At 45.5% G+C, this 27,621-nt stretch overlaps 1 protein-coding gene across 9 annotated transcripts in view; it reads right to left on the bottom strand.

Annotated features, from left to right (window-relative positions):
• Positions 1-3,760: 3,760 nt before the first annotated feature.
• Positions 3,761-27,621, bottom strand: part of LOC309654470 (protein FAM169B-like) — an 89,222-nt gene continuing 65,361 nt past the window's right edge. For 5 of the 9 annotated variants that reach the window (XM_082448465.1, XM_082448466.1, XM_082448461.1 and 2 more), the window contains 4 exons: positions 18,605-18,787; positions 14,660-14,791; positions 10,336-10,430; positions 7,569-9,093 (listed from right to left, as the gene is read on the bottom strand). In XM_082448465.1, coding sequence (XP_082304591.1) covers positions 8,914-9,093; positions 10,336-10,430; positions 14,660-14,791; positions 18,605-18,787 — 590 coding nt within the window. In that variant the 3' untranslated portion in view covers positions 7,569-8,913. Of the gene's footprint in view, positions 6,562-7,568; positions 9,094-10,335; positions 10,431-14,659; positions 14,792-15,055; positions 17,781-18,604; positions 18,788-27,621 lie in introns of those variants that run through there. The other 4 variants (XR_014260268.1, XM_082448467.1, XM_082448463.1 and 1 more) reach the window with 4 other exon arrangements.

The following is a 27,621-nucleotide window of genomic DNA, read 5'->3' as shown; positions in this document are numbered from 1 at the left end:
GGGAGAAGGGAGGGGTTCCCACACCTGGAGGGACCCTCGGAGGCTCAGATGATCAGGGGGGAGTGTGGCTAGCGTTTCTCCTGCCCATTCGGGCCCCGAGAAGCCTGCAGGGGTCCCGGGCCTGGTCCTCCACCCTCTGAGACCCCCTCTGGCAGCATGGGTCCTAGGGGCATAGGAGGGACAGAGGAGGGGGAAGAGGAGGAGAGGCAGATGAGGTGGGGGTACCCACCAGGACCAGAGGATCAGGGAAAGTGCAGCTGGTGTTTCCCCCACCCACTCAGGCCCTGGGAAGCCTGCTGGGCTCCCAGGCAAGGTCCTCCGCCCGCCAAGGCACCCTCCGGCCGTGTGGGTCCTAGGGTTGTGGAGGTGTGTGGGGAGAAGAGAAGAGGCGACTGGGGAGGGACCCTCCAGGATCGGAGGATCAAGGGAGATGCAACTAGTTTCCCCTGCCCACTCAAGCCCCAGGAAGCTTGCTGGGGTCCCAGGCCGGGTCCTCCACCTTCCAGGGCCCCCTCCAGCCCCATTGGTGCTAGGGGTGTGGGGGGTGGGGAGGAAGAAGAGGAGAGGCAGATGTGGAGGAGCTCTCTGGGATGAGAGGATCGGGCGGAACGCGCCTAGCATTTCCCCTGGCCACTCAGGCCTAGGGAGCCTGCTGGGGTCCGGGACCTGATCCTCAGCCCTGAGGCCAGAGGCACTCGTGGGCCCCACCGGCTGTGCTGAGCCTAAGCCCCGCCCCTCACCCCCACCCCCAGGGCCTTTTCCTGCATGTGGGTCCTAAGCTTAGACCCCTCCCACCGCCAAAGCCCTGCCCCCCACAGCCAAGGCCTTTTGCAGCTTTTTGTTTTTTCCTCTTTTTTGCTATTGTGGTTCTGTTTTACCTTCTGGTTGTTGTTTCATCTATATTTATTTTTTCTAACATATCTGTTAGTCTTCTAATCTTATTTTATTTTTTACTGTTTGTTATTGTTCTGCTTTTGTTTTTTGGCCACGCTATGCGGCTTGCAGGATCTTGGTTCACAAGATGGGGGTCGGGCCTGAGCTCCGGCAGTGGGAGCTCTGAGTCTGAACCACTGGACTAAAAGAGAACCACAGACCCCAGGGAATATTCATCACAGTGAGGCCTCCTGGAGGTCCTCATCTCGGCACCAAGACCCAGCTCTACCCAACAGTCTACAAACTCCAGTGCTGGAAGCCTCAGGCCAAACAACCAGTAAGATAGGAACACAATCCCACCCATCAAAAAAAAAAAATGAGATGACAAAAAAGTATGTTACAGATGAAAAAGCAAGGTAAAAACCTACAAGACCAAAGAAGAGGAAATAGGCAACCTACCTGAAAAACAATACAGAGTAATGATAGTAAAGATGATCCAGAATCTCAGAAATAGAATGGAGGCACAGATTGAGAAAATACAAGAAATGTTTAACAAAGATCTAGAAGAACTAAAGAACAAACAGAGATGAACAACACAATAACTGAAATGAAAAATACACTAGAAGGAATCAATAACAGAATAACTGAGTCAAAAGAACGAATAAGTGAGCTGGAAGACAGAATGGTGGAAATAACTGCCAAGGAGCAGAATAAAGAAAAAAGAATGAAAAGAATTAAAGACAATCTCAGAAACCACTGGGACAACACTAAACGCACCAACATTCGAATTATAGGGGTCCCAGAAGAAGAATAGGAAAAAAAAAAAAAGTGTCTGAGAAAATATTCAAAGAGATTATAGTAGAAAACTTCCCTAACATGGGAAAGGAAACAGCCACCCAAGTCCAGGAAGCGCAGAGAGTCCCAGGCAGGATAAGCCCTAGGAGAAAAAAACCAAGACGCATATTAATCAAACTAACATTATATTCAAAGAAAAAATATTAAAAGCAGCAAAGGAAAAGTAAAAAATAACATACAAGGGAATCCCCATAAGGTTATCAGCTGATTTTTCAGCAGAAACTCTGCAGGCCAGAAGGGAGCAGCAGGATATACTTAAAGTGATGACAAAGAAAAACCTACAACCAAGATTACTCCACCCAGCAAGGATCTCAATCAGATTTGACATAAAAATCAAAAGCTTTACAGACAAGCAGAAGCTAAGAGAATTCAGCACCACCAAACCAGCTTTACAACAAATGCTAAAGGAACTTCTCTAAGCAGGAGACACAAGAGAAGGAAAAGACCCACAAAAACAAATCCAAAACAATTGAGAAAATGGTAATAGGAAAATATCGATAATCACCTTGAATGTAAATGGATTAAATGCTCCAACAAAAAGACACGGACTGGCTGAATGGATACAAAAACAAGACCCATATATCTGCTGTCTACAAGAGACGCACTTCAGACCTAGGGACACATACAGACTGAAAGTGAGGGGATGGAAAAAGATATTCCATGCAAACGGAAATCAAAAGAAAGCTGGAGTAGCAATACTCATATCAGATAAAATGGACTTTAAAATAAAGAATGTTACAAGAGACAAGGAAGGACACTACATAATAATCAGGGATCAATCCAAGAAGAAGATATAACAATTACAAATATTTATGTGCCCAACATAGGAGCAGCTTAATACATAAGGCAAATGCTAACAACCATAAAAGGGGAAATCAACAGTAACACAACAGTAAGGGACTTTAACACCCCAATTACACCAATGGACAGATCATCCAAACAGAAAATAAATAAGGAAACACAAGCTTTATAAATAAACAGAAAATAAATAAGGAAACACAACAGACCAAACAGATTTAATTGATATTTATAGGACATTCCACTCAAAAGTGGCAGAATACACTTTCTTCTCAAGTGCACACGGAACATTCTCCAGGACAGATCACATCTTGGATCACAAATCAAGCCTCAGAAAATTTAAGAAAATTGAAATCGTATCAAGCAACTTTTCTGACCACAACACTATAAGATTAGAAATCAATTACAGGAAAAAAACTGTAAAAAACAAAAATACATGGAAGCTAAACAGTACACTACTAAATAATCAAGAGATCACTGAAGAAATCAAAGAGGAAATTAAAAAATACATAGAAACAAATGACAACGAAAACATGACAACCCAAAACCTATGGAATGCAGCAAAAGCAGTTCTAAGAGGGAATTTTATAGCAATTCAATCTCACCTCAAGAACAAGAAAAATCTCAAATAAACAATCAAATCTTACACCTAAAGCAACTAGAGAAAGAAGAACAAAGAAAACCCAAAGTCAGTAGAAGGAAAGAAATCATAAAGATCAGAGCAGAAATAAATGAAATAGAAAAGAAGAAAACAATAGCAAAGATCAATAAAACTAAAAGCTGGTTCCTTGAGAAGATGAACAAAACTGATAAACATTTAGCCTGACTCATCAAGAAAAAAAGGGAGAGGACACAAATCAATAAAATCAGAAATGAAAAAGGAGAAATCAAAACTGACACCACAGAAATACAAAGGATTAAAAGTGACTACTACAAACAACTGTATGCCAATAAAATGGACAACCTGGAAGAAATGGACAAATTCTTGAAAAGGTACAATCTCCCAAGACTGAACCAGGAAGAATTAGAAAATATAAACAGACCTATCACAAGTAATGAAATTGAAACTGTAATTAAAAAATCTTCCAACAAACAAAAAGTCCAGGACCAGATGGCTTCACAGGCGAATTCTATCCAACATTTAGAGGAGAGCTAACACCTGTCCTTCTCAAACTTTTCCAAAAAATCGCAGGGGGAGGAACACTCCCAAATTCGTTCTACGAGGCCACCATCACCCTGATACCAAAACCAGACAAAGATGTCACAATAAAAGAAAATTCCAGACCAATATCACTGATGAACATATACACAAAAGCAAAATACTAGCAAACAGAATCCAACAACACATTAAAAGGATCATACACCATGATCAAGTGGGATTTGTCGCAGGAATGCAAGGATTCTTCCATATATGCAAATCAATCAATGTGACACACCATATTAACAAATTAAGGAATAAAAACCATATGATCATCTCAATAGATGCAGGAAAAGCTTTTGACAAAATTCAACACCGATTCATGATAAAAACTCTCCAGAAAATGGGCATAGAGGGAACCTACCTCAACATAATAAAGGTCATATATGACAAACCCACAGCAAACATCATTCTCAATGCTGAAAAACTGAAAGCATTTCCACTAAGATCAGGAAGAAGACAAGGATGTCCACTCTTACCACTCTTATTAAACATAGTTTTGGAAGTCCTAGCCATGGCAATCAGAGAAGAAAAAGAAATAAAAGGAATCCAAATTGGAAAAGAAATAGTAAAACTGTCACTGTTTGCAGATGACATGACACCATACATAGAAAATCATAAAGATGCCACCAGAAAACTACTAGAACTAATCAATGAATTTGGTAAGGTTGCAGGATACAAAATTAATGCACAGAAATTGCTTGCATTCCTATACATTAACAACAAAAAATCAGAAAGAGAAATTAAGGAAATAATCCCATTTACCATCACAACAAAAAGAATAAAATACTTAGGAATAAACCTACCTACGGAGGCAAAAGATCTGTACTCAGAAAACTATAAAACACTGATGAAAGAAATCAAAGATGACATAAACAGATGGAGAAATATACCATGTTCTTGGATTGAAAGAATCAATATTGTGAAAATGAATATACTACCCAAAGCAATCTACAGATTCAATGCAATCCCTATCAAATTACCAATGGAATTCTTCACAGAATTAGAACAAAAAATTTTACAATTTGTATGGAAACACAAAAGACCCCAAATAGCCAAAGCACTCTTGAGAAAGAAACACAGAGCTGGAGGAATCAGACTCCCCAACTTCAAACTATACTGCAAAGCTACAGTAATCAAGACTGTATGGTACTGGCACAAAAACAGAAATATAGATCAATGGTACAGGATAGAAAGCCCAGAGATAAACCCACGCACATATGGTCACCTAATTTATGACAAAGGAGGCAAGAACATACAATGGAGAAAAGACAGCCTCTTCAATAAGTGGTGCTGGGAAAACTGGACAGCTACATATAAAAGAATAAAATTAGAGCACTACCTAACACCATACACAAAAATAAACTCAAAATGGATTAAAGACCTAAACGTAAGACTGGACAGTATAAAACTCTTAGAGGAAAACATAGGAAAAACACTCTTTGACATAAACCACAGCAAGATCTTTTTGACCCACCTCCTAGAGTAATGGAAATTAAGACAAAAATAAACAAATGGGACCTAATTAAACTTAAAAGCTTTTGCACAGCAAAGGAAACCATAAACAAGACGAAAAGACAATCCTCAGAATAGGAGAAAATATTTGCAAATGAAGCAATAGACAAAGGATTAATCTCCAAAATATACAAACAGTTCATGGAGCTCAATATCAAAAAATCAAACAACCCAATTAAAAAATGGGCAGAAGACCTAAATAGACATGTCACCAAAGAAGACATACAGATGGCCAAGAGGCACATGAAAAGATGCTCACCATCACTAATTATTAGAGAAATTCAAATCAAAACTACAATGAGGTATCATCTCACACCAGTCAGAATGGCCATCATCAAAAAATCTACAAACAATAAATGCTGGAGAGGGTGTGGAGAAAAGGGAACCCTCTTGCAGTGTTGGTGGGAATGTAAATTGATACATCCACTGTGGAGAACAGTATGGAGGTTCCTTAAAAACTAAAAATAGAACTACCATATGACCCAGCAATCCCACTACTGGGCATATACCCTGAGAAAACCATAATTCAAAATTCAAAAGGACATATGTACCCCAATGTTCATTGTAGCACTATTTACAATAGCCAGGACATGGAAACAACCTAAGTGTCCATCAACATATGAATGGATAGAGAAGATGTGGTACATATATACAATGGAATATTACTTAGCCATAAAAAGGAACAAAATTGGGTCATTTGTAGAGATGTGGATGGACCTACAGTCTGTCATACAGAGCTAAGTAAGACAGAAAGAGAAAAACAAATATTGTATATTAACGCATATATGTGGAATCTAGAAAAATGGTACAGATGAACCTATTTGCAGGGCAGAAATAGAGACACAGACGTAGATAACGGACATGTGGACACGGTGGGAAGGGGAGGGTGGGACAAATTGGGAGATTAGGATTGACATATATACACTACCATATGTAAAACTGATAGCTAGCAGGAACATGCTATAAGGCACAGGAAGCTCAGCTTGGTGCTCTGTGACAATGTAGATGGGTGGGATGGGGGAGGGAGGGGAGGCCTAAGAAGGAGAGGATATAGGTATACATATAGCTGATTCACTTCATTGTACAGCAGAAACTAAAACAACATTGTAAAGCAATTATACTCCAATAAAAAAATAATAATTTTTTTAAAAATAAAAATAAAACACACCATGCACAGCCTCTCTGACAGTCCTCGTGCACGCCTGCCACTTGGAAGGAACCCTGCAGAGAGCCCCACACCGACAGGGCTGTGTGCTGCCAGGGAGCGGCTGCTCTGAGCTCCACCATGCTTCCCTCTAACGCCATGTGATTTGTTCGTACATCTTTAAATGAATTACATCAACACATCAGTTTTTCTTTCTTGGGAGGATTCTCTTATTGATAGTAACTTCATCAAACCCCTGAGCCGCTTTGATCAGTTCATTTCCTCGTAAATAGAAAGCACCAGTGATTTATCTCAAACAGTGAAATGTTCACAGCTCACATTTACACCATGTGTGAAAGGTTATGTCTGACGTCACACACAGCAGCCCCTCGGCTACAGACTTGAGACCACTTGTATGGCTGTGCCTCCTTCCCAGAGAGCCTACGTGCACTGTGGGACTTCACATCTCTGTATGGAGCTCTAAACTGTTTCTATTCAGTTGGACTCGTCCCTCTTTCTAACGAATGTAAGAGAGACAAGCGTATTGGAAGATTCCAGGAGGGACCCTTCCAGAAAAGAGTTTCCTTGAGTCCAGGGACCATGCTTCACTTATCTGTACGTCCCCGTGCCCGGCACAGGGCTTGGCCCTGAGCAAGCACACTGAATGTCTGTTGTACAGCAGGATGGATGGATGGATGGATGGATAGATGTGAACAGATGGGTAAATGCGTGGGTGGGAAGATGAGCGGAGAGATGGAGGGAGAGAGCAAGAGAGGGACAGGGAGATGGATGGGTGGGAGGATGGATGGATGGATGGACACATGGGTGAGTAAATAAGTAACAGAGGTCCCACCCCATGTACCCTTTAACCACTCAGGGAAGCAGCAAGTATCTTGCCAGCGCTCGGCAGCAGTCGTCTTCTTCCCACCCCCAGCCTCCAGGACGGACTTCACTATATCCCTAAAAGGTTGAAACTGTCCTTCCACCCACCTCTCCAGGGCCTAGCAGCAGAGGAACAGAAGGAAGGTGTCACCCACTCCTGAGGAAGCTCAGGGAGGCCCAGCGAGTGACCAGTGCTTAGAGGCCACGTGGGAAGGAGGGGACACCTGAGCTGAAACCAGATGTGTAAGCAGGAACGAGCCTGACGTGTGTGCGTGTGTGTGTGTGCACGTGTGTGTGCGTGTGTGTGTGTGCACGCGTGTGTGTGTGTGTGTGTATGCATGCAGGAGGGAGTGGGGAGGGAGGGGAAGGCACAGACCCCCAGCAGACCCTAAGTGAGACTCTGGTGTGTCTGAGGATGGGGAGGCCCAGGCAGCCAGGAAACAGAAGACAGGGCGGGCGAGCCCAGAGGCGGGTGCGGCGTCAGCGGGGCCCTCTGTGACAGGCCCTGGGTGCTGCAAAGACAGTGTCAAGCCACAGAGCGGGTGGGGTGTCCTTGGTGATACAATCAGGTTTGCACTCCCCAGAAGTCAAGGCGGCACTTGGGTTGCCCGCCCCAAGACGACCTGACCAGCCTTCCCTGGAAAGAATCCTACTGACCCTGGGAGAGCCCATGCTGACTGCGGAGAAAGCCCATCCCGATCTCAGGAGACAGGCTCTGAGACCTCGCGAAGCTGCCTGGACTGTGCCTTACCCTGTGAACAGGCAGCAGCTCTGGCCACGGCCAGCCTCGCCTGTCCTCACTGAGGTCCGGGGGCAGGAACCCTGACGGCGGCTGGGCACGTGCCGGAGCAGGGCTGTGTAGGTATGTAGAAAAGGGGGCTGCTGTCACGTGCGGGCCAGGCTGTCACCTTTACAGTCACCTTTATTAGCACAAGCCTGTCCGCTGAAGGCACCAATACTATAGAAGGGCCATCAGCCCGAAGTCCCCTCCGGCGGTTCCCTTGGGAAGTAGGTGCTGCTATGATCCTGGCGCCCGCCTGGGGCCCGCTCTGAGCGCCTCCTGCACCAGCCAGACGTGAGCCAGAGGCCTGGGTGTGCACCAGGCAGCCTGGCCCTGCCCTCAGGGAGCTTCCGACGTGGCTGAAGCTTCTCCAGAAAGAAACGTGTCTCCTTGGAAACCCCTCTGGTGTCTGGGGTCTTGCAGTTACAGCAGGGCTGTCGTGGGCAAACCCCAGAGGGACTTCTGCAGTGTGGACGGGGCAGCCCTGAGCTTTCTTGTGCTGAAGAAAGAGGCGTAGTCATGTGGCTCCAGTGCAGTATTTACAAATCATCCTGAGCAAGAGAAACCATGTTAGGTTTAACGAATGGGCTTCTGAAATCTGAGCATGGGAAAATGATTACTTGCCCCTGTACAGTGCTTTTGGATTAAATGAGGGGCTTCTCAGGCTTCCCATCACCTGAGCCCGCACATCAAGCCTGAGGTAGGAAGGTCTGTGTGGTCATTTGCTCCTCAAATGACAGCACGGCAAGGACAGAGGCCAGCTCCCAGCGACAGGAGCATGGAGTGGCAGGTAGCTCTCAAACCCATGTCCTCTGGAGCCTAGGCAAGCCTCTCAGTGGACTCAGCTCAGCCTCTGAGAGTTAGGGGTTAGGAGCTGGGACGCTTGTGCTTCCGCCACGACCCTGGGGGCAGCCCGGCATCCACCGCCATGCTCTTGGCTTCCTTCCCCTCCTGCTCAGCCCAGCATGCTCTCCCAAGCCACCCAGCTGCTTCTGTCACTGCGCAATCTCGATCATTCTTCTCCAGTTCTTCTCCACTGATCCTCTCCTGAAACCAGAAAAGAATCAACATAGCATCCCAATTAACGCTGGCCGGGCTGCGCCCCGCACCGCGAGCTCAGAGTCGGAGCAGGCGAGCCAGGTTCACACACCAGGCCAGCCACGGGGACACCGTGTTCTGTACATAAGATGCTCTGAGCACAGATTTACTGATGGGAATATATGTTTAGTGGTGGGACATTAAGTCCTGGCCCGGGGAGATCCAAGAGAGAACAAGGCAAGGAGGCACTACTACAAAAGTGGGGAAGCACAGACTTCCCCAGACACACGCCCGCAGGCATCAGGTCACACTGGACACCTCCTGCTTCCTCTAACGGCCTTCAACATTTAAAAAGAGAGTCAGAGATTAGCACAGAGGCAAAGCACACACTCGGTTCAGTAGCCTGACAGCCCATCTTTCCACTGTGACGCAAGGAACAGGAAGGCCCTCCTCTGCCAGATGGCTAGAACTGATGTCAGACACCAGTCAGCTTTTCTAAGATATTCCAGCACTTTCTGCGATGTTTTATGCCTTTGATGTTGAGTCTTCTATCCCAGAACCATCTGTTTTCCAAGATAAGCAGCATTCCCCACAAAATGCATTTGTAAGTTTTGGAGTTTAATGTCATTATCGATTCTTTAGGGATTCCAGAGCAAAGGCCCTTCCATGCCAGCAAATGGACGTCAGCACAATCACCTTGGGTGGACAAGTGTCTGGCTTGGCCTCAGGAAAATACTCGTGGAATCATATCACTCCAAAATCTTATAAACTACTGAACGACAACAGGTCAGCAAGAAATATTCAGGAACCATCCTTACCCGTGGTTCTATCTACCATTGCTCTGAACCATCTCATAACCTAATGCCCTATTCCATTTTCTAGCATCTGGGCTTGAGGGGTGGGGAAGGAAAGAAAGATAAATTTGTCCACACATTAGTTCTACTTGAAAGATACTGGTCCGTCACAGAATCTGAAATTCAGATTTTTCAGTATTTCCTTAACGATGCAAAATTACGGCTCATTCCCATGTGTTCTCTGTTTAGTTTTGGCTTCGTCAGAGCTTGTCTAGCTTAGAGAAGAGGACTGTGAAAAGTCTAATTGCAATGGCCTCTCCTCCCACTGCAGCTCGGAGATTCTGATCATAAATCAACGGCCTGCTGCCCCAGAGGATCCCAGAGCAGAGGTATTTAGGAAACTGCACTAGCATGACACAATGACTAGTCCTAGAATGACACACATTTGTCACTGTACCTTGTTGTCTTCTCCATTATGGGATATTCCGGGTCCACTGTCTTGAGAAGTGCGCCCATGAGCAGTCACTTCCTCCTTGGAATTTCCAGGGTGAGCTGCCCTCCCCAAGCAAGAGAGCAGGGTGAGCAAATGGGGTGACTCCCAAGGGACTGGACAGTCAAAAGATTAATAATATAATGGGGACACTTCCAAAAGCATGGATCCCCACGACCCAGTTCTATCCTTTTGACCTTCACCCTGACACCTGCTACATGCCCTCCAAGGACAGGAAAACCTTCCAGGTATTGGGAGAGTGGTTCTATTCAAGCATTTCTGAGCTGGAATTTTGATCTATTCTCCCAACTATTCAGGCATTAAATGCAGTCAGATTTCCCGTTCTATTCCTTGGCCCTCCTCTTTGCTCACTGGAATTCTTACTCACAAGAGAGACCATAATCACATATGTTAATTCAGCCTCTCTCCCCCGCCTCCTACCAAATCAGTACTAACTTGGAAGGGGGTGACTTTCTTATCCTACTGTGCACTTCCCCACACCCCAAAATCCATATGTGGAGGTGTGGTGAGGGGTTCAGATCCCTTAGGAAAAAAATATGCAGTTTTCTATTTGAGCTGAAAATACAAATGAAACACATTTTTCGAATAAAGAATAAATGTATTACTTGTTACCTATGTAAGTAAATGTTTAAAGTTTATTTCCAGACTCTATAAATGAGCAAAATTTGGTTTGGCAAAATTGAAACATAAGCATCTAAAAATACCAGCCCTCTTTAGCCCTCTCTGATATGAAAGATTTTATATAATACAGTAGTAGCTGCCCATGTACTTTCCTTCACAAAAGCCATAAGCTCATAAATGAGCTCAGACACTTCTCAGCCAGCCTTATTGACTACTGTATCCCAATCACCTGGACACTTCCCAATGCTGAGAAATGCTCCATTAACAGTAATCAACTGAATGAGTGAGTGAATGAATGAATGAGAGAATGAAGTAGATAATCCATTATCAATTTTCTTCCTTTCCTGATGTGTGAAACTTTGTTTTTATGTGTTATGGATGGAAGTATGTTAATAGCTATCAAACTTTCCCTTGTACTTTATTCCTACGCAATGAAGGTACAATACTTTTTTTAAATTAATGATAATTTGGACTCACAAGGATGAGAATCTGAGAAGCAGCCACACAGGTAGGTCAAAGGCAGATGCCTATGCGTTACCATCTGATGCTGCAGTAGATAACAGTGGCCACTAGAGGGAGCAACACAACCTTTCAAAGAGCAGCATTAGACCAAAATGCCCATCCAGCACGGTGGTTCTGTTCTCTGCCCTTCCCAGCCTGGCTCACCCCCATATGCCTGCTCTTGCTACTTGTCTGTGTAATGCCCGACTCTCCTGAACAAGCTGAAACAAGTTAGAGCTGCAGTCTGCTAAGCATCAGGCTTTTAGAAAAATGACCCCACTTCCTCAGCTCAAATATTTCACATCTCTTTATGTACATTCCCTCTAGCTTTAAAAATTAAACACAAACAGAAGAAAACTATTTTCCCTGTGGATGACCGTTGAATCTATTAAAAGTTCACCTGGAAAGAAAGCAAAAATATAACCTAAAAATGAAAAAAAAAAATTCTTTTTTAATCTGTGTGCAATTACTTCCTGCCTCCAGCAACTTTTTCCGTTAAAAAAAAAAAAATTCAACTGTTGACATATTCAATTTCATCCCCCCCCAGTAAAGAAACTTAGGCATGTGCAAGCTAATGGGGAAGTCACATAGGACAGAATTCTGATCCTATTGGTCAAGTTTCAAAGGCTTCCTATGTAACTGAGTATAGGAAGAAAAAAGTTTCCCACAAACTCCTTCTCTCAAAAAGTCTGAATAACCCTGTAAATATTTTCAGGGCCTTTATAAGCCACAGATGTTATCAACAGTCAGGACCGTGCAAACTAAAATCCCCAGTCCACAAATGACACTGCTTCAAAACAGATTTTAAAACATTTGAAAGGAGAAGTTAATTTCCCGCTGGAATGTTGTGGAATGTTGTAATATGTCCACACCTTAGTTAGAATGTGAAAAGCAACGGGCCCCACCGGGCTTCTGGCTTATAGTTCTATTTCTGTGGCCCATGAAATTGTAGGAAACCTCCTAAATAATAGTCAGAAATAACGGGACAAAAGATAGAATTTGAAAAACAGAACAATTCAAGAAAGCAACTCTAAGAATAACTGACTGATTAAAACTAAAATTAAACTAAGTGGCCTCATGACATTTCCAGGGAAGAGAAGATTCCAGAATCTGCATTGTTTGGTGATGGGTGGGAAAACCCAGTGGGCTAACATTTGCTGATGTCCGTGAGGAGAGAAACAGACGAAAACAGAGAAACTGCAGAGCATCTGGGCTAATCTGTGATCGCATCTGTGGCCCCCACTCGCCAGCCTGGAAAAAACCTGAGTGTCAGCGCCGACTGACAAAATTGTTACAAAATGAAGCTGGTTGGCAGAAAACCTTCAGGAGTGAATTAAAATCCTGACTGCTGGCCCTGGGGGGAGACAGGAGGTGTGGGTGAAACTGGGAACTAGCCATGATTTACACAGGGAGTGAAAAGACCACAACTTAGAATTTTTCAAAAAATTATAGTTTCGGTAATCTAATTATATCCCTAATTATAATGATGACCCTTCTTCCTTCAAGGGACTCAAGCATGCTTCTGGAACCTTCTCTGTGAAAGTCCCCTCATTTGCGTTTTAAGGAGAGAGTTGGTGCATCTCAGAGTGAGTTAAAGTGACAGGGGCTGGCATCTGAATTCTAGCTCATTTCCTCTAACCAGACCACACCAACTCTCTCAGCTCTTGAAATAACCCCCAGTGGAATTCTCCTCAGAGGAAGCCATCTCCCCAATTATGCAAAAAAGTCCTTCCCTGCAAACCCCCTCCAGCCCGTGCAATTTCCACATGATTTCCACATTCTGATGGGCAAGCCATTTTTTTTTCCATTTCCAGCCAAGGAAGTGCAACGTCCAAGCCACAAAGGCCGGGAGGCATGGGGGCTGCAGGCTCCTTTGTGAAGCCCAAAGACAAACCCACACGGCTGGTCGGCCAAGGGCCTGGGACCCTGGCTGGCTTCCCATCATTTCCGACTTTCTACGCCACAGGGCAAGTCACTTAACTGTCTCATTAGGATCACAGTCACAGCCCTGCCACAGCCTCCTTCCCAGGCGCCCGGTCACCCCATTAATATCTGTAAAGACCCATTAAGCCTCCTAGCTGAAAGGCACCAGAGGAGCAAAACCTATCACCATCATCATCAATAAACTCTCAGGCACTCTCCCCTGTCGCCACCTCAGGGGAATCAGTCACCCATGGGAAGAGAAAGCCTGGCACCTCAGCCTGCCCATCTATCCCCTAATGAGCTACCTGCAGCCTCGGAAGTGGCACTCGACCCTGAAGGGAGCTCAGCCATGCTTTCATCGTGGCTGGTGAATTTAAAGAGATGCTCCCTCGCCCCCATCCCCCCTGCAGCTCTGCCCCCGGCTGCACCTCCAGCTGTAGCTGAGGCCGGGCCTCAGTGGGCCGTCCTCCCCTACCTGGGAGAGGTGGAAGGAACGTGGACAGAAAGCAGCCTGGAGACCTAAAGACAATGTGTGTCTGCCACCCTGTTCACCCCTCCGGCCCTCAGACCCACCACCTGGGCACAGACACCATCCATCAAAAACCCGCCACAAACGCGCTGAAGATGGCCTGTGTGTCTGTAACAGGGCTGCCCACACAACCAAAAGCTCACCCGTCGGGCTTATCCTGCGCTGCCGTCAAACACATCAAACAGGACAAGAAGGACAAGGCAGGCCCTCGCAGACACAGAACAGGGGGCGCTGCCTCACACCCACGTGAACCCTCCCCGGAGCAGAAGGGACAGAGCTCTCACTTCCAGCAAACCCTCGTGGGTCTTAGAAGTTTTACCAGATGCACACATTGCCTACGGGAAACAATGCTTTCCAGGGACCTTCTGCTAGACAGAGGCAATTAATCCTCTCGCATGTTTCAATGATCCTCTCCGACTGGAAACGGGGAACCCTTAGTCCCAGGGAGTCTCTGATTTGGCTAAAGTGGGGGAGATCTATTTGAGCAAGAGGGTCTGGAAGGTATGGTTCGTTCAGGATGGGAGGTGGAGGAAGGCCAGGATGCCACCGCCCGGGTTTCACTCCCTCCTGTATTCCTGCAACAGCAACAAACAGAACGTCTGTGCAGCCTGACTCGATCCGCACCAGTGAATCTGTGCTTCCGTTACCGACACTGGAAATAACCAGACCAAAGGGCATGCTTTCACCCCGACTCACAATCTGGACGCCTTGCCTGTTGAAGCTGAACCTTCAGCCAGATGTTGACTCGCTGGCCCCAGGCTCCTGGGGGCTCCGCCTCCCACAGGCGCCCCCGCTCCTCTGGATGCGCCGCCAGGAACTTCCTACAGACTGAGGGGAAGTTGCACACAGGAGTCAGGGAGGCCCACACAGCCCTGGTGCACACACGCCGGCCCTCATCTGCGTCCCCAGGCACGGCCACTTCCGTCCTTCCTGCAGCCTGGCCCGGCCCACCCCCAGCTCTCTGCTCTGCCACGGCTCCACGCCAACCCCCCCGCCCGCCATCCTCCTCACCCGCCTCCCACTTTCATCCATCCCATTTAGCCTGCTCAGGCGGCCACAACAAAACACCACACACCCAGGGCCTTAAACAACAGACATTTATTGTCTCGCAGCTCTGGAGGCTGGAAGTCTGAGATCAAGGTGTTGGCAGGCTTGCCTTCTCCTGAGACCTCTCTCCTTGGCTTCGAGATGGCTCCTTCTTACTGTGTCTTCACACCGTCTTCCTTCCACACCCTTCTGTGTCCTAGTCTCCTCTTCTTACTGGGACCTCCTCTTACCAGTCCTATTGGATCAGGGCCCACCCTTATGACCTCATCTAACCTCAGTTACCTCCTTATAGACCCCATCTCCACGTACAGTCACCTTGGGGGTTAGAATTTGGGGGGGACCCAATTCAGCCCATAATGGCACCCCACCCGGTCCTCTCCACAGGCACTGTCCTTCCTCTTTCTGAGCCTCCACAGCCTTCTTCTCCCAGGGAGCCTTCCAGCTCATCCACAGACGCCTTGACTCCAGAACCCCCTCAAGGTTGTAGACTTTTATGCCACGTTCACAGGGTGAGCATTTCCACGTGGCAGGGCCCCGAATCCAGCCGAATGGGAAGCAGCTCCTGGTCCTGCAGGTGCTGGGGGCTCCATCAGGCCCAGGGCAAGAGCACAGATGGAAACCCACAGAGCATGACGCTAAGTACTCAAAAGGTGTAAGCCAAGCTAGCCGAGTGCTAGATAGAATGTTCTGCTCTCCTGTCTTGACAAATATAACTTCTTAACAGCAGGAAAAGCCAGTTTCAAATTTAGAATTCTTAGACTCCTTGGAGTTTTGCACCTGAATGTGGCAATGCCAAGAGCGCTGGCCCCCAGCTGGCAGCCCACCCCTTCCTCCCACCCCAGCTCCCAGCACGTGGCAAGGGGTCTGTGCATACAAATGTACACACCACACCCACACTCCACCTACATCCCACCAGCAGCTGTCCCAGGGCCTAAGGATGTGCAAATTGGTGGCGTCCTCTGCTCTTAGGGGCACAGATCCAGGATGGAGCCCACTTGGGCCCTTGGCAGCCCCTGACAGGAATCCTGGGGTTCTGGTAGCCTGAGCTGGTTTAGGAGTGGCCTGCGCCTAGGCGAGAACGTCCTCTTGGGCCCACAGATTCCTCATCCCGTGGAGAGAGGTGCAGCTTCAAGAGGGTGCTAAAGCGTGGGGCCCTGGGCAGGAGGCCCTCTGGGCCACTTCAAGGGCAGGACTGTACCGGATAAAAGGTGGTCAGTGAAGCGTGACCCAGCCACACCTGGCCCAGCCTTGAGCCTCCAGCTGCTGCTTTGTCCTGCTTTGTCCACACTCTGCCTGCTCACCCATCAGCCCAGGCACAATCAGGGTGACGTAGAAGCTCAAGGCTCCAGCACCCTTGGCTGGGCAACTGAGACCCCAAGTGTGATTCAGAATCAGTACCTTCAGATCTCCTTTCCCTACCAGGTGGAGATACAGGCCCCTGCAAGGGTCTCTGCAGTGCTGACCTGGGGGTGGTCCCCGCCCTTTGGAGCCTGCTCCTGCCCAGGGGAGACCGAGGTGGCTGCCCTGGGGGCCAACACGCTCAAAGTCTCAGAGCTGAAATGAGAATGAGGGGAGGGACAGACAGCACGTGAGCATGGACAGAGAACCAGTGCCGGAGTTCCAGAACTTTCCAACACCTCCAAGTGAGCAAACCAGTGCAGCAAGCCTCCAGTATTCTTTGCACAAATTCAGGATCTTCAGAGTTTTGTGAGAGATGGAGAGTTTGAAAATACAAAGAAATGACCAAACCCACTTGAGGAAAATATGTTTTCGCCTGGTTTTCTTATGACTTCCGAGCAACAGAAGTTTCCTTGCCTTTCGCAGCTTTTCTCTCCTAACTGTTGTTCTCACACCATAAGGACACTGGAAACTCAATAGTAAGGGTCCAAAAGTATCTGTACGACAAGAAGTGAGGCAGGGCCCAGTGTGGGGTGGATGTGCTTCATGGGGGACCAGTGGATCCTGGGAGATGCTCCCCAGTATCTCCCACCCTTGCTGATTTGGAGTGAAACATTTAACATCAGGGCTTTCTGAATTTCCTCTGGCAAATACATATTAAGATTTCTTTTCCAGAACCTGGAGAAGGATTGTGGTAGTTCATGTTATATGTCAACTTGAGTGGGCCAGGGGTATCCAGACATTTCGTCAAACATTATTCTGGGTGTGTCTGTGAGGGTGTTTTTGGATGAGATTCACATTTTTTTTTTTTTTTTATGGCTGTGTTGGGTCTTTGTTGCTGTGTGAGGGCTTTCTCTAGTTGTGGCGAGTGGGGGCTACTCTTCGTTGCGGTGTGCAGGCTTCTCATTGTGATGGCTTCTCTTTGTTGCAGAGCATGCTCTCCAGGCGTGCAGGCTTCAGTAGTTGTGGCATGTGGGCTCAGTAGTTGTGGCTCACGGGCTCTAGAGCGTAGGCTCAGTAGTTGTGGCACACGGGCTTAATTGCTCTGCAGCATGTGGGATCTTCCCAGACCAGGGGTTGAACCCGTGTCCCCTGCATTGGCAGGCGGATTCTTAACCACTGCGCCACCAGGGAAGTTCTGGGATTCACATCTGAATCCATAGACAGAGTAAAGCAGATTGCCCTCCCCATCGTGGGTGGACCTCAGCCAATCAGTTGAGGACCTGACTACAAACAAAAACTCTGACCCTCCCACAAGTGAGAGGAACTCCTCCTGCCTGACTGACTGAGCTGGGACATTGGTCTTTTCCTACCTTTGGACTTGAACTGAAACACTGGCTTTTCTTGGGTCCCAAGCCTGTTGACATTTGGACTGAAAACACACCATCAGTCCTCCTGAGCCTCCAGCTTGCTAACTGTAGATCTTAGGATATCTCAATCTCCACGTTGTCTGAGCCAATTCCTTATAATAAATCTCTTCTCTCTCTTTCCCTCTCTCTCTCTCCCTCCCTCCCTCCCTCCCCCTCCCTCCCTCTCTCTCTCTCCCTCCCTCCCTCTCTCTCCCTCCCTCCCTCCCTCCCTCCCCCTCCCTCTCTCTCTCTCTCTCTCTCTCTCTCTCTCTCTCTCTCTCTCTCTCTCTCTATATATATATATATATATATATATATATCCTACCGGTTCTGTTTCTCTGGAGAACCCTGACTAATACACGGACTTGGTAGGACAAGAGCAGATGGGGGGAGCCATCTTCTGCAGTAAGAGCTACACAGGTGCCCAGGGCTCAGTGCATTTGGAGCTTGCCTTCCCTCAGCTCCTGGTCCCCCTGGGCCTCCAAGTTAGAAAGGCAGAGTGATGACTACCATCTTCCCATGCAAGAGCAAAGGCCCTCTGAGGCCCAGCAACAACCAGCAGCACAGTGGGTTCCCTGGATTCTGCTTCTCTCTGACGCTGTGTTGATTTGGTTCTTATTATTTCTAAATCCAATTCTTTCTCAGGGACTGGGAAAGGTTCGCCCCTTGTGATCAAGCTTAAAGTCTCAGTGCTGAAGCAACAGGAGATTTCTCAGAGGAAAGAGAAAACTCACAGGTGTGTCATGGTGCCGGTGGCTCTGAGGGACCTCCCGCCCCAGAATCATCTGGAACCCACCTGAGTTACCCATCCCCGTTACCCAAGCGCTCCTCCCGATGCAGTGATTACCTTGGTACATGGCAGGGGAGATGGGCCAGCTGATGCCCAGGGCCTCGTCCTCTCGGAACGTCTGGCAGAAGTCCCTCAGCATGGCCAGGCCCAGGCCCTGGCGGCGATGGTTCCTCCGGACAAACACGGTGTCTAAGACAGGCAGCAGGTAGCACACACCCGTGCCATCACCACACAGGCTGCCTGAGGGGAAAGCAAGAGACACGTGCTGTCCCCTGGGCTGGTCTAGCCTGCCAGGACCCGGCGGGACTCCCACTTGCCAGGTCACTGGTACCACCTGGAAGCAGTGCAGCCTCACAAACTAAACCACTGAAGACCAAACAGCAGATAACCCTAAACCACCAGCTCTCCAGCTTACTGGGCAGCCCACACATTGTCAATTGCTGTGAGCAAGGCCACTAGGCTATTGCCCTGAAATGAAATGCAAACCCAGGTGACTGAGCAGAGCGAGGCCGTTGCGCACCCAGATCCTCACACCCCTCCCTCACTGTGCACAGTTCAGAGACCCCCAAAGCCAAGGAGGAGCATCTGGGCAACGTCAAAGTTCTCCCTGATGTGGGCTGGGAGACCCAGCCAACGCATCTTCATGGCATGGACTTGTTCAGAGTTCACCATGGCCAATTATGGCAAAGTACACTTGACCCAAACAGACTAAGTCCTGTTTCCCATAGAACATCAATGACCCTGCTATTGCAGAGCAAGAGAGGCTACAGCTGGCACCTCTCCCACTTTTCTACCCTGAATTTAACTTTACTGCAACCAGCACTAACACCAGCAAAGTTGCTGTTTCTGCAACAGGAACCTACCCTTGCAGTCAGTCACCTCTGTTGTCACCCTAGCTAGAAATGCCACACACACCCAACTATATCACCTTCCTCACTTCCCAGCTGCACAGTTGCCTGTGCTCTAGATGCACTGGAATCCAGGAAAAGAAATATGTCCCGTAGTCAGTTCCTGTTGGAAGAGGTGGTATTTGTGCCTGCAAAGATTCAAAGGTGAGTAATTTCCCAAACAAACAAAAAAATGATTCTGAGTCTAATTAGCCAGGCTGAATTCAGAGCTACATGCTACTGTAGTGAACTGTTTGAAAAATGGCCACAATTATTCCCCTTCCTATATCCACACACCTTTGCATGTGATTTTGAAGGTCCTCCCATCAAGACATGGAGTCTATTTCCTCTCCCCTTCAATCTTGCTGGCCTGGTGACTCACTTTGAGCAACAGAGTGAAGCTGGCAAGAGCACACTCATTCCGAGCCTAGGCCTCTCGGGGTCCAGGGCCCCTCCATTCTTTCACAGATCCCTATCACTCACCACAAGAACAAACCCAGGCTAGCCTGCCACCAGGAGAGGAACATGGCCCAGGCACCCTCGTGGTCCCAGCCAACATCTAGCTGGTCTTAAGAAACAGGTGGGCAGGTGACCACAGACACATAGGCCAGCCCCGCCTAGGGCAGAAAACCACCCAGCTGAGCCTCACCAAAATCACCAACCAAAAGAATGGTGAGCTAAATAAATAGTTGGTTTTGTGCCCAATATGAATGAATAAATAAATAATCTGTGACCAACGAGCAACCCCAATTCACTTGAGATGGTAATTGTAAAGAATTTGGACTTTACCCTCAATGTGCCTGAAATGACAGCACCAACTGGGTTGGAATTATATAACTTCCAATTTTATAGACAACAAGAACAATGGTCCCCAAACAGTGAAGTCCTTCAAAGCTAAGAATGTTTAAAATTAAATATAGATACAATTCCACTCACAACAGCATTAAAAAGTAAATACTCAGGAATATATTTAACAAAAGAAGCATAAGCCTTAAATACTGAAAAGCACAAAACATTGTTGAAGGAAATTAAAGAAGATCTAAATAAATGAAGAGAAATTCCATGCTCATGGATTGGATCAGGGTCCCCAACCTCCAAGCCACAGACCAGTACCGGTCCGTGGCCTGTTAGGAACCAGACCACGCAGCAGGAGGTGAGCAGCGGGCGAGTGAGTGAAGCTTCATCTGTATTTACAGCCGCTCCCCATCACTCGTATTACCGCCGGAGCTCCACCTCCTGTCAGATCAGTGGCGGCAATTAGATTCTCATAGGAGCACGAACCCTCCTGTGAACTGTGCATGCGAGGGATCTAGGTTGCGTGCTCCTTATGAGAATCTAATGCCTGATGATCTGAGGTGGAGCTGAGGCAGTGATGCTAGCACTGGGGAGCGGCTGCAAATACAGATTATCATTAGCAGAGAGGTTTGACTGCACAGAGACCATAATAAATCAACTGCTTGCAGAATCATATCAAAACCCTACCAGCGAGTGGCAAGTGACAATTAAGCTGCAGCTTACAGAATAGACTGGACATAAGCAACACACTTCAGGTGTCACTGTCTCCCATCACCCCCAGATGGGACCATCTAGTTGCAGGAAAACAAGCTCAGGGCTCCCACTGATTCTGCATTATGGTGAGTTGTATAATTATTTCATTATATATTAAAATGTAATAATAATAGAAATAAAGTGCACAATAAATGTAATGCGCTTGAATCATCCCAAAACCATACCCCACCCCCCGGTCCATGGAAAAACTGTCTTCCACGAAACCAGTCCCTGGTGCCAAAAAGGTTGAGGACTGCTGGATTGGATGACTCAATACTGTTAAGTTGCCAATTCTTCCCAAACTGACCTGTAAGTTTAACACCAGTCCTATCAAAATCCCAGCAGGCCCTTTTGTGGAAACTGACAAGCTGAGAGTAAAATTCACGTGAAATGCAAAGTCTCTAGGATAAACAAAACAGAAAAGAAAAAAAAAAAGAAGAAGAAGAACAAAGTTGGAGGTTTTATATTAACCAATTTCAAAGCTTCTTATAAAATCAAGGTAATCAGACAGTGTGATAATGGTGCAACGGTGGGCATATAGATCAATGGAGCAGAAGTGAGAGTCCAGAAGTAAACTCTTACACTCCGAATTTCTACAAAATGCCATGGTAACTCAGTGGGGGAAAAGACAGACTTTTCAACAAACTGTGGTGGAATGACTGGACATCCATAAGCCAAAAATTAATTAATTAATTAAAAATGAACAAATTAATGAATGAAGCTGCAACAGAACAAAGCCCAGAATGAGACCCACACAAACACAGTCAACTGATCTCTGACAAAGGAGCAAAGCAAAATGAATAGAGGAAGGACAGTCTTTTCAACAAGCAATGCTGGGACAGTTGGATGTCCACATGCAAAACCACGAATCTAGACACAGACCTTAAACCCTTCACAAAATGTAGCTCAAAATGGATCATAGACACAAATGTACAATGCAAAACTACAGAACTAGATGATAACATAGGAGAAACTCTAGATGACCTTGGGTTTGGCAATAAACTTGTACATACAGCATCAAAGGCATGATCCATGAAAGAAAAAATTGAGAGTTGAATTTCATTAAAATCAAATTTTTCTGCTCTGTGAAGAACACTGTCAGGAGAATGAGAAGCCACAAACTGGGGGGAAAAATATCTTCAAAAGACATATCTGATAAAGAACTATTATCCAAAATATACAAAGAGCTCATAAAACTCAACAATAAAAAAACAAACAACTTGATTAAAAACTGGGCCAGGGCTTCCCTGGTGGCGCAGTGGTTGAGGGTCTGCCTGCCAATGTGGGGGACACAGGTTCAAGCCCTGGTCTGGGAGGACCCCACATGCCGCAGAGCAACTAGGCCCGTGAGCCACAATTACTGAGCCTGCGCGTCTGGAGCCTGTGCTCCGCAACAAGAGGAGCCGCAATAATGAGAGGCCCGCGCACTGCGATGAAGAGTGGCCTCCACTTGCCACAACTAGAGAAAGCCCTCGCACAGAAACGAAGACCCAACACAGCCATAAATAAATAAATAAATAAATAAATAAATAAATAAATAAATAAATAAATAAACAAATAAATAAAAATTAAACTTAAAAAAAAAAAAAGTGGGCCAAAGACCTTAATAGACACCTCACCAAAGAAGCTGTACAGATGGCAAGTAACATATGAGAAGATGTGCCACATCATATATCATCAGGGAAATAAAAATTTTAAAACAGTGAGATACTACCATACACCTATTAGAATGGCCAAAATCCATAACACTGAAAACACCAAAATGCTGTTGAAGATGTGGAGCAAAAGGAACTCTCCTTCATTGTTGGTGGGAATGCAAAATGGTACAGCCACACTGGATGACAGCTTGGTGGTTTCTTTTCTTTTCTTTTTTTTTTTTTAATTTTTGTTTGCATTGAGTCTTCGTTGCTGCGTACAGGCTTTCTCTAGTTGTGGCGAGCGGGGGCTACTCTTTGTTGTGGCGCATGGGGCTCCTCACTGCGGTGGCTTCTCTTGTTATGGAGCATGGGCTCTAGGTGCACAGGCTTCAGTAGTTGTGGCACACAGGCTAAGAAGTTGTGGCTCACGGGCTCTAGACAGCAGGCTCAGTAGTTGTGGCGCATGGGCTTAGCTGCTCCGCAGCATGTGGGATCTTCCCGGACCAGGGATCGAACTCGTGTCCCCAAAATTGGCAGGCGGATTCTTAACCACTGCGCCACCAGGGAAGTCCCAGCTTGGTGCTTTCTTACAAAACTAAACCTACTCTTACCATAGGATCTAGCAATTGTGCTCATTTATATTTACCTGAAGGAGTTGAAAACTTATGTCTACTCAAAAACCGGCACACAAATGTTTATAATGCCTATATTCATAATTACCAAAACTTGGAAGCAACCAATATATGCTTCAATGGGAGAGTGGATAAATAAATTATGGTACATCCAGATAATGGAATACTAGTCAGTGCTAAAAGGAAATGAGCTATCATGCCATAAAAAGATATAGAGAAACCTTACAGCATATTACTAAGTAAAAGAAGCCAATCCACAAAGGCTACATAGCATACAATTACAATTATATCTTCTGGAAAAGGCAAAACTACGAAGGTAGTAAAAATATTAGTGGTTGCCAAGGGGTAGGGGAGAGCAAGGGATGAATAGGTGGAACACAGGATTTTTAGGGCAGTGAAGCTACTCTATATGATGGTACAATGATAGAACATGTCTTTACACATTTGTCGAAACCCACAGAACGTACAACACAAAGAATGAACCCTAATGTAAACTATGGACTTTAGTTAATAATAATGTATTCTTATGGATTGAATTGTGTCTCCCCAAACCCCCAGTACCTCAGAATGTGTCTGATTTGGAGACAGGGCCTTTAAGAGGTGATGAACTCAAAACGAGGTCTCTAGATGGGCTCTAATCCAATCCAGTTGGTGTCCTTATAAGAAGAGGAAATTTGGACACACAGAGGGACACCAAGAATGCACACACACACAGGAAAACTGTGAGAGGACACACCGAGAAGATGGTCATCATAAGCCAAGACATAGGCCTTGGAAGAAACCAAACTTGCCTACACCTTGACCTTGGACTTCCAGCCTCCAGAACTGTGTGAAAATTAATTTCTGTTGTTTAAGCCACCCAATGTGTGGTGCTCTGTTACGGCAGCCCTAGCCGACTAATACATGCATCAATATTGGTTTATGAATTATAATAAATGTACCACACTAATGCAATATGTTAATAATAGAGGAAACTCTGTATGTGTGGAGGGGGATGAGAACTCTCTGCACTTTCTGCTCAATTTTTCTATAAACCTAAAACTGTTTTAAAAAGTAAAATCTGCTAATATTATTTTAATTTTTATTTATTTATTTATTATTTATTTATTTATGGCTGTGTTGGGTCTTCATTTCTGTGCGAGGGCTTTCTCCAGTTGCGGCAAGCGGGCACCACTCTTCATCGTTGTGCGTGGGCCTCTCACTGTCGCGGCCTCTCTTGCTGCGGAGCACAGGCTCCAGACGCGCAGGCTCAGTAATTGTGGCTCACGGGCCCAGCTGCTCCGCGGCGTGTGGGATCTTCCCAGACCAGGGCTCGAACCCGTGTCCCCTGCATTGGCAGGCAGATTCTCAACCACTGCGCCACCAGGGAAGCCCAAATCTGCTAATTTTTTAATGTATAAGGTATTTTTAAAAATGAAGCTGGACCCTTACTTCACATCATATAAAAAATTAATTCAAGATGTATCTAGACATAAATATGAGTTAAAACTGTAAAGCTTTTAGAAGAAAACACAGAAGGAAATCTTCACAACCTTGGGTTAGGCAAAGAGTTCTTAGCTTTGACATCAATGGACACAACCAACTGGTAAATCTGACTTCATCAAAATTAACTTGGTACTTCAAAAGACACCACAAAGAAAATAAAAAGACAAGCCACAGACTGTAAGAAAACGTTGCAAATCACATTCCTGATAAAAGACATATCCAGACTATATAAAGAACTCTTATAATTCAACAAGAAAATCAACAACCAATTACAAATGGACAGATGATCTGAACAGACATTTCTTCAAAGAAGACATACAAATGGTTAATAATCAGTGAAAAGATACTCAACATCATTAGTCATTTAAAAATGCAAATTAAAACCACAATGAAATGCCACTTTTGACCTACTAAATGGCTATAATCAAAAAGACAAGCAAGTGTTGACAAGATGTGGAGAAATTGGAACCCTCATATACTGCTGCTGGGAATACATAATGGTACAGAAACTTTGTCAAATAATTTGGCAGTTTCTTAAAAAGTTAAAACATATGCTAACCAAAGACCCACCAGTTCTGTTCCTAGGAACCCACTTAAGAGAAACAAAAACATGTCCATACAAAGACATGTATGCAAGTATTTATACCAGCATTATTCATAATAGCCAAAAACTGGAAACCATACTGGTAAATGCATAAACAAAATGTGGTACAGTCATACCATGGAACATTACTCAGCAATAAAAAGGAATAAAATACTAATATATGCTGTAATTTGGATGAACCTCAAAAACACCAAGCTGAGTGAAAGAAGCCAGACACAGAAGACCACATACTGTATCTTTCCATTTATATGAAACATCCAGGAAAGGCAAATTGATGGAGACAGAGAGCAGAGCAGTCGTTCCCTAGAGCTGAGATGGAAAGAGACTGACACCAAAAAGGCAACTTTTGGGGGTGATGGAAATATCTAAAATCTGGATTGTGGTGTTGGTTATACAACTCTCTAAATTTGCTTTAAAAAAGTCACTGAATGGTACAGTTAAAATTGGCAACTTTTATGGGATGTAAAATTATACTTCAAAAAAACTGATTTGAAAAGATACAATGAATTGTATTAAATTGTATTAGAAAGATACAATTAAGTAAGGAAAGGGAAAAATAATAACTTTACAGTATAGAAAGGGGGTAGACACCCCCTCGAGTGATCAATATCACCAGTAGTAACGTTGGCATCTTGTACCCCACACCTGATGTGACCACGTGAGGAGAAGCATGCTTCACTGTGCCCCAAACCCATAACCCTGATCAAATCATGAGACAATATCATACAAACCTAAATTAATGGACATTCCATAAACCTCCTGACCAGTACTCCTTAAAAGTGTCCAGGTCATGAAAGACAAGGAAAACCAAGAAATGGTCCCAAATTGGTAGGGGAGGCTAAGAAGACTGGAAGATTAAAGACAACAAAGACTCCTGATCAGATCCTACAAGAGAAGGACATTGCTGGAAGATCAGCCAATGTTAGTTTCTCAGTTTTGACCATTGTGCCATGGTTATGTAAGATGCTAACATTAGGGCAAGGTGAGCGAAGGGTATAACAGGAGCTCTCTGTCCTATCTTTGCAACTCTTCTGTAAAACTAAAATTATTTCAAAATAAAAATCTGGGGTGGGGTAGAGGAACACTGCACCAGCCCTTCCTAAAGGCTCATCATACCTTCAAGTTGGTCAAATAAAACCCATCTCAATTCACAAAGCCAACAAATTGGCCTCTTAATAAGAATATTAATGAACTGCAATAAGAATAGTACAGCCTGATTGTGAACGGGGCTGAGACAGTAAGCTGGTTGCACACAAATGGACTCTCCATTCATAATCAGAACATAAAATCCTAGGAAACCTTCCCACATACAATAGCACAGAACAGTTAGTAAGAACCCTAGCCATGATCTCATCCACTCTACCCATTTTATAGACATGGCAGCTGACAGGGGCAAGAAAGGTTAAAAATATAGGACTTGGCTCCTTTTTGTCAGTAACAGCTGCCCAACTGGCTCTCATCAGCTCATGGGGAGTGTTGATACCACAGCAAAGAAATTAAAGGGAAGGAGACAAAAAGGATAGAAATGAATTAAAACGAAAACAAAGATACAACATAAAGTATTTTTTAAAAAATTCAAGAGTTGCTAAAGCCAGAAAGAAGACAATTCATAAAGCACATTAGGAATTAAAATAGACATATCACTATAGATGTGGCAGAAATTTAAAAGGTAAGAGAATACTGTAATAACTATAGGCCAATAGATTTGAACAGATGAAAAGGACAAATTCCTAAGATAATACAACCCACCAAAACTGACTCACAGAAAAACAGGAAAACTAAACTATCCTATGACCATGGAAATCTGAACGCAGTAGTTTAAATCCCTCCCACACTGAACACACCAGGTCAGGTGACTTTAGAGATAAGTTCTGCCAACTTTCCCAGGAAAGCCTTCCAGAGCACAGAAAAAGAGACATTAGTCCCTGACTCAGCCTATGAGCACAGTGTAACCTTTTCAGAGAAAAAGATAAAAAGCAGATGAAGATCAGATAATTAAGCAAATAACAGTAGTTCCTGAACATAAGACAAAAAACTTAAACCAATAGTAGCAAACCGAACCCAACAAAGTTACTCCACTGGTAACTGGTTTCTCTGCTCATGCCCCAGGTTGTTCTGGGGGAGATACAAATGATCAATAAGGTATCCAGGGTGAAACTACCACCCCCAGGCATGAACTAACACCACACAGAGGGCTTTTCCATCAACAGCCTGGGAGGACCTGAAGAAGGAACCTCTGTGAGGATAAGACGAAGCCCACCAAAGAGTAAAGGAGGGGGCA

The sequence above is a fragment of the Balaenoptera physalus genome, assembly GCF_965194825.1.
Source record: "Balaenoptera physalus genome assembly, chromosome: 2".
In the NCBI taxonomy this organism is placed as follows: Eukaryota; Metazoa; Chordata; class Mammalia; order Artiodactyla; family Balaenopteridae; genus Balaenoptera; species Balaenoptera physalus.
The sequence above is the reverse complement of the archived record's forward strand: the minus strand, read 5'-3'. Positions and strand labels throughout refer to the sequence as shown.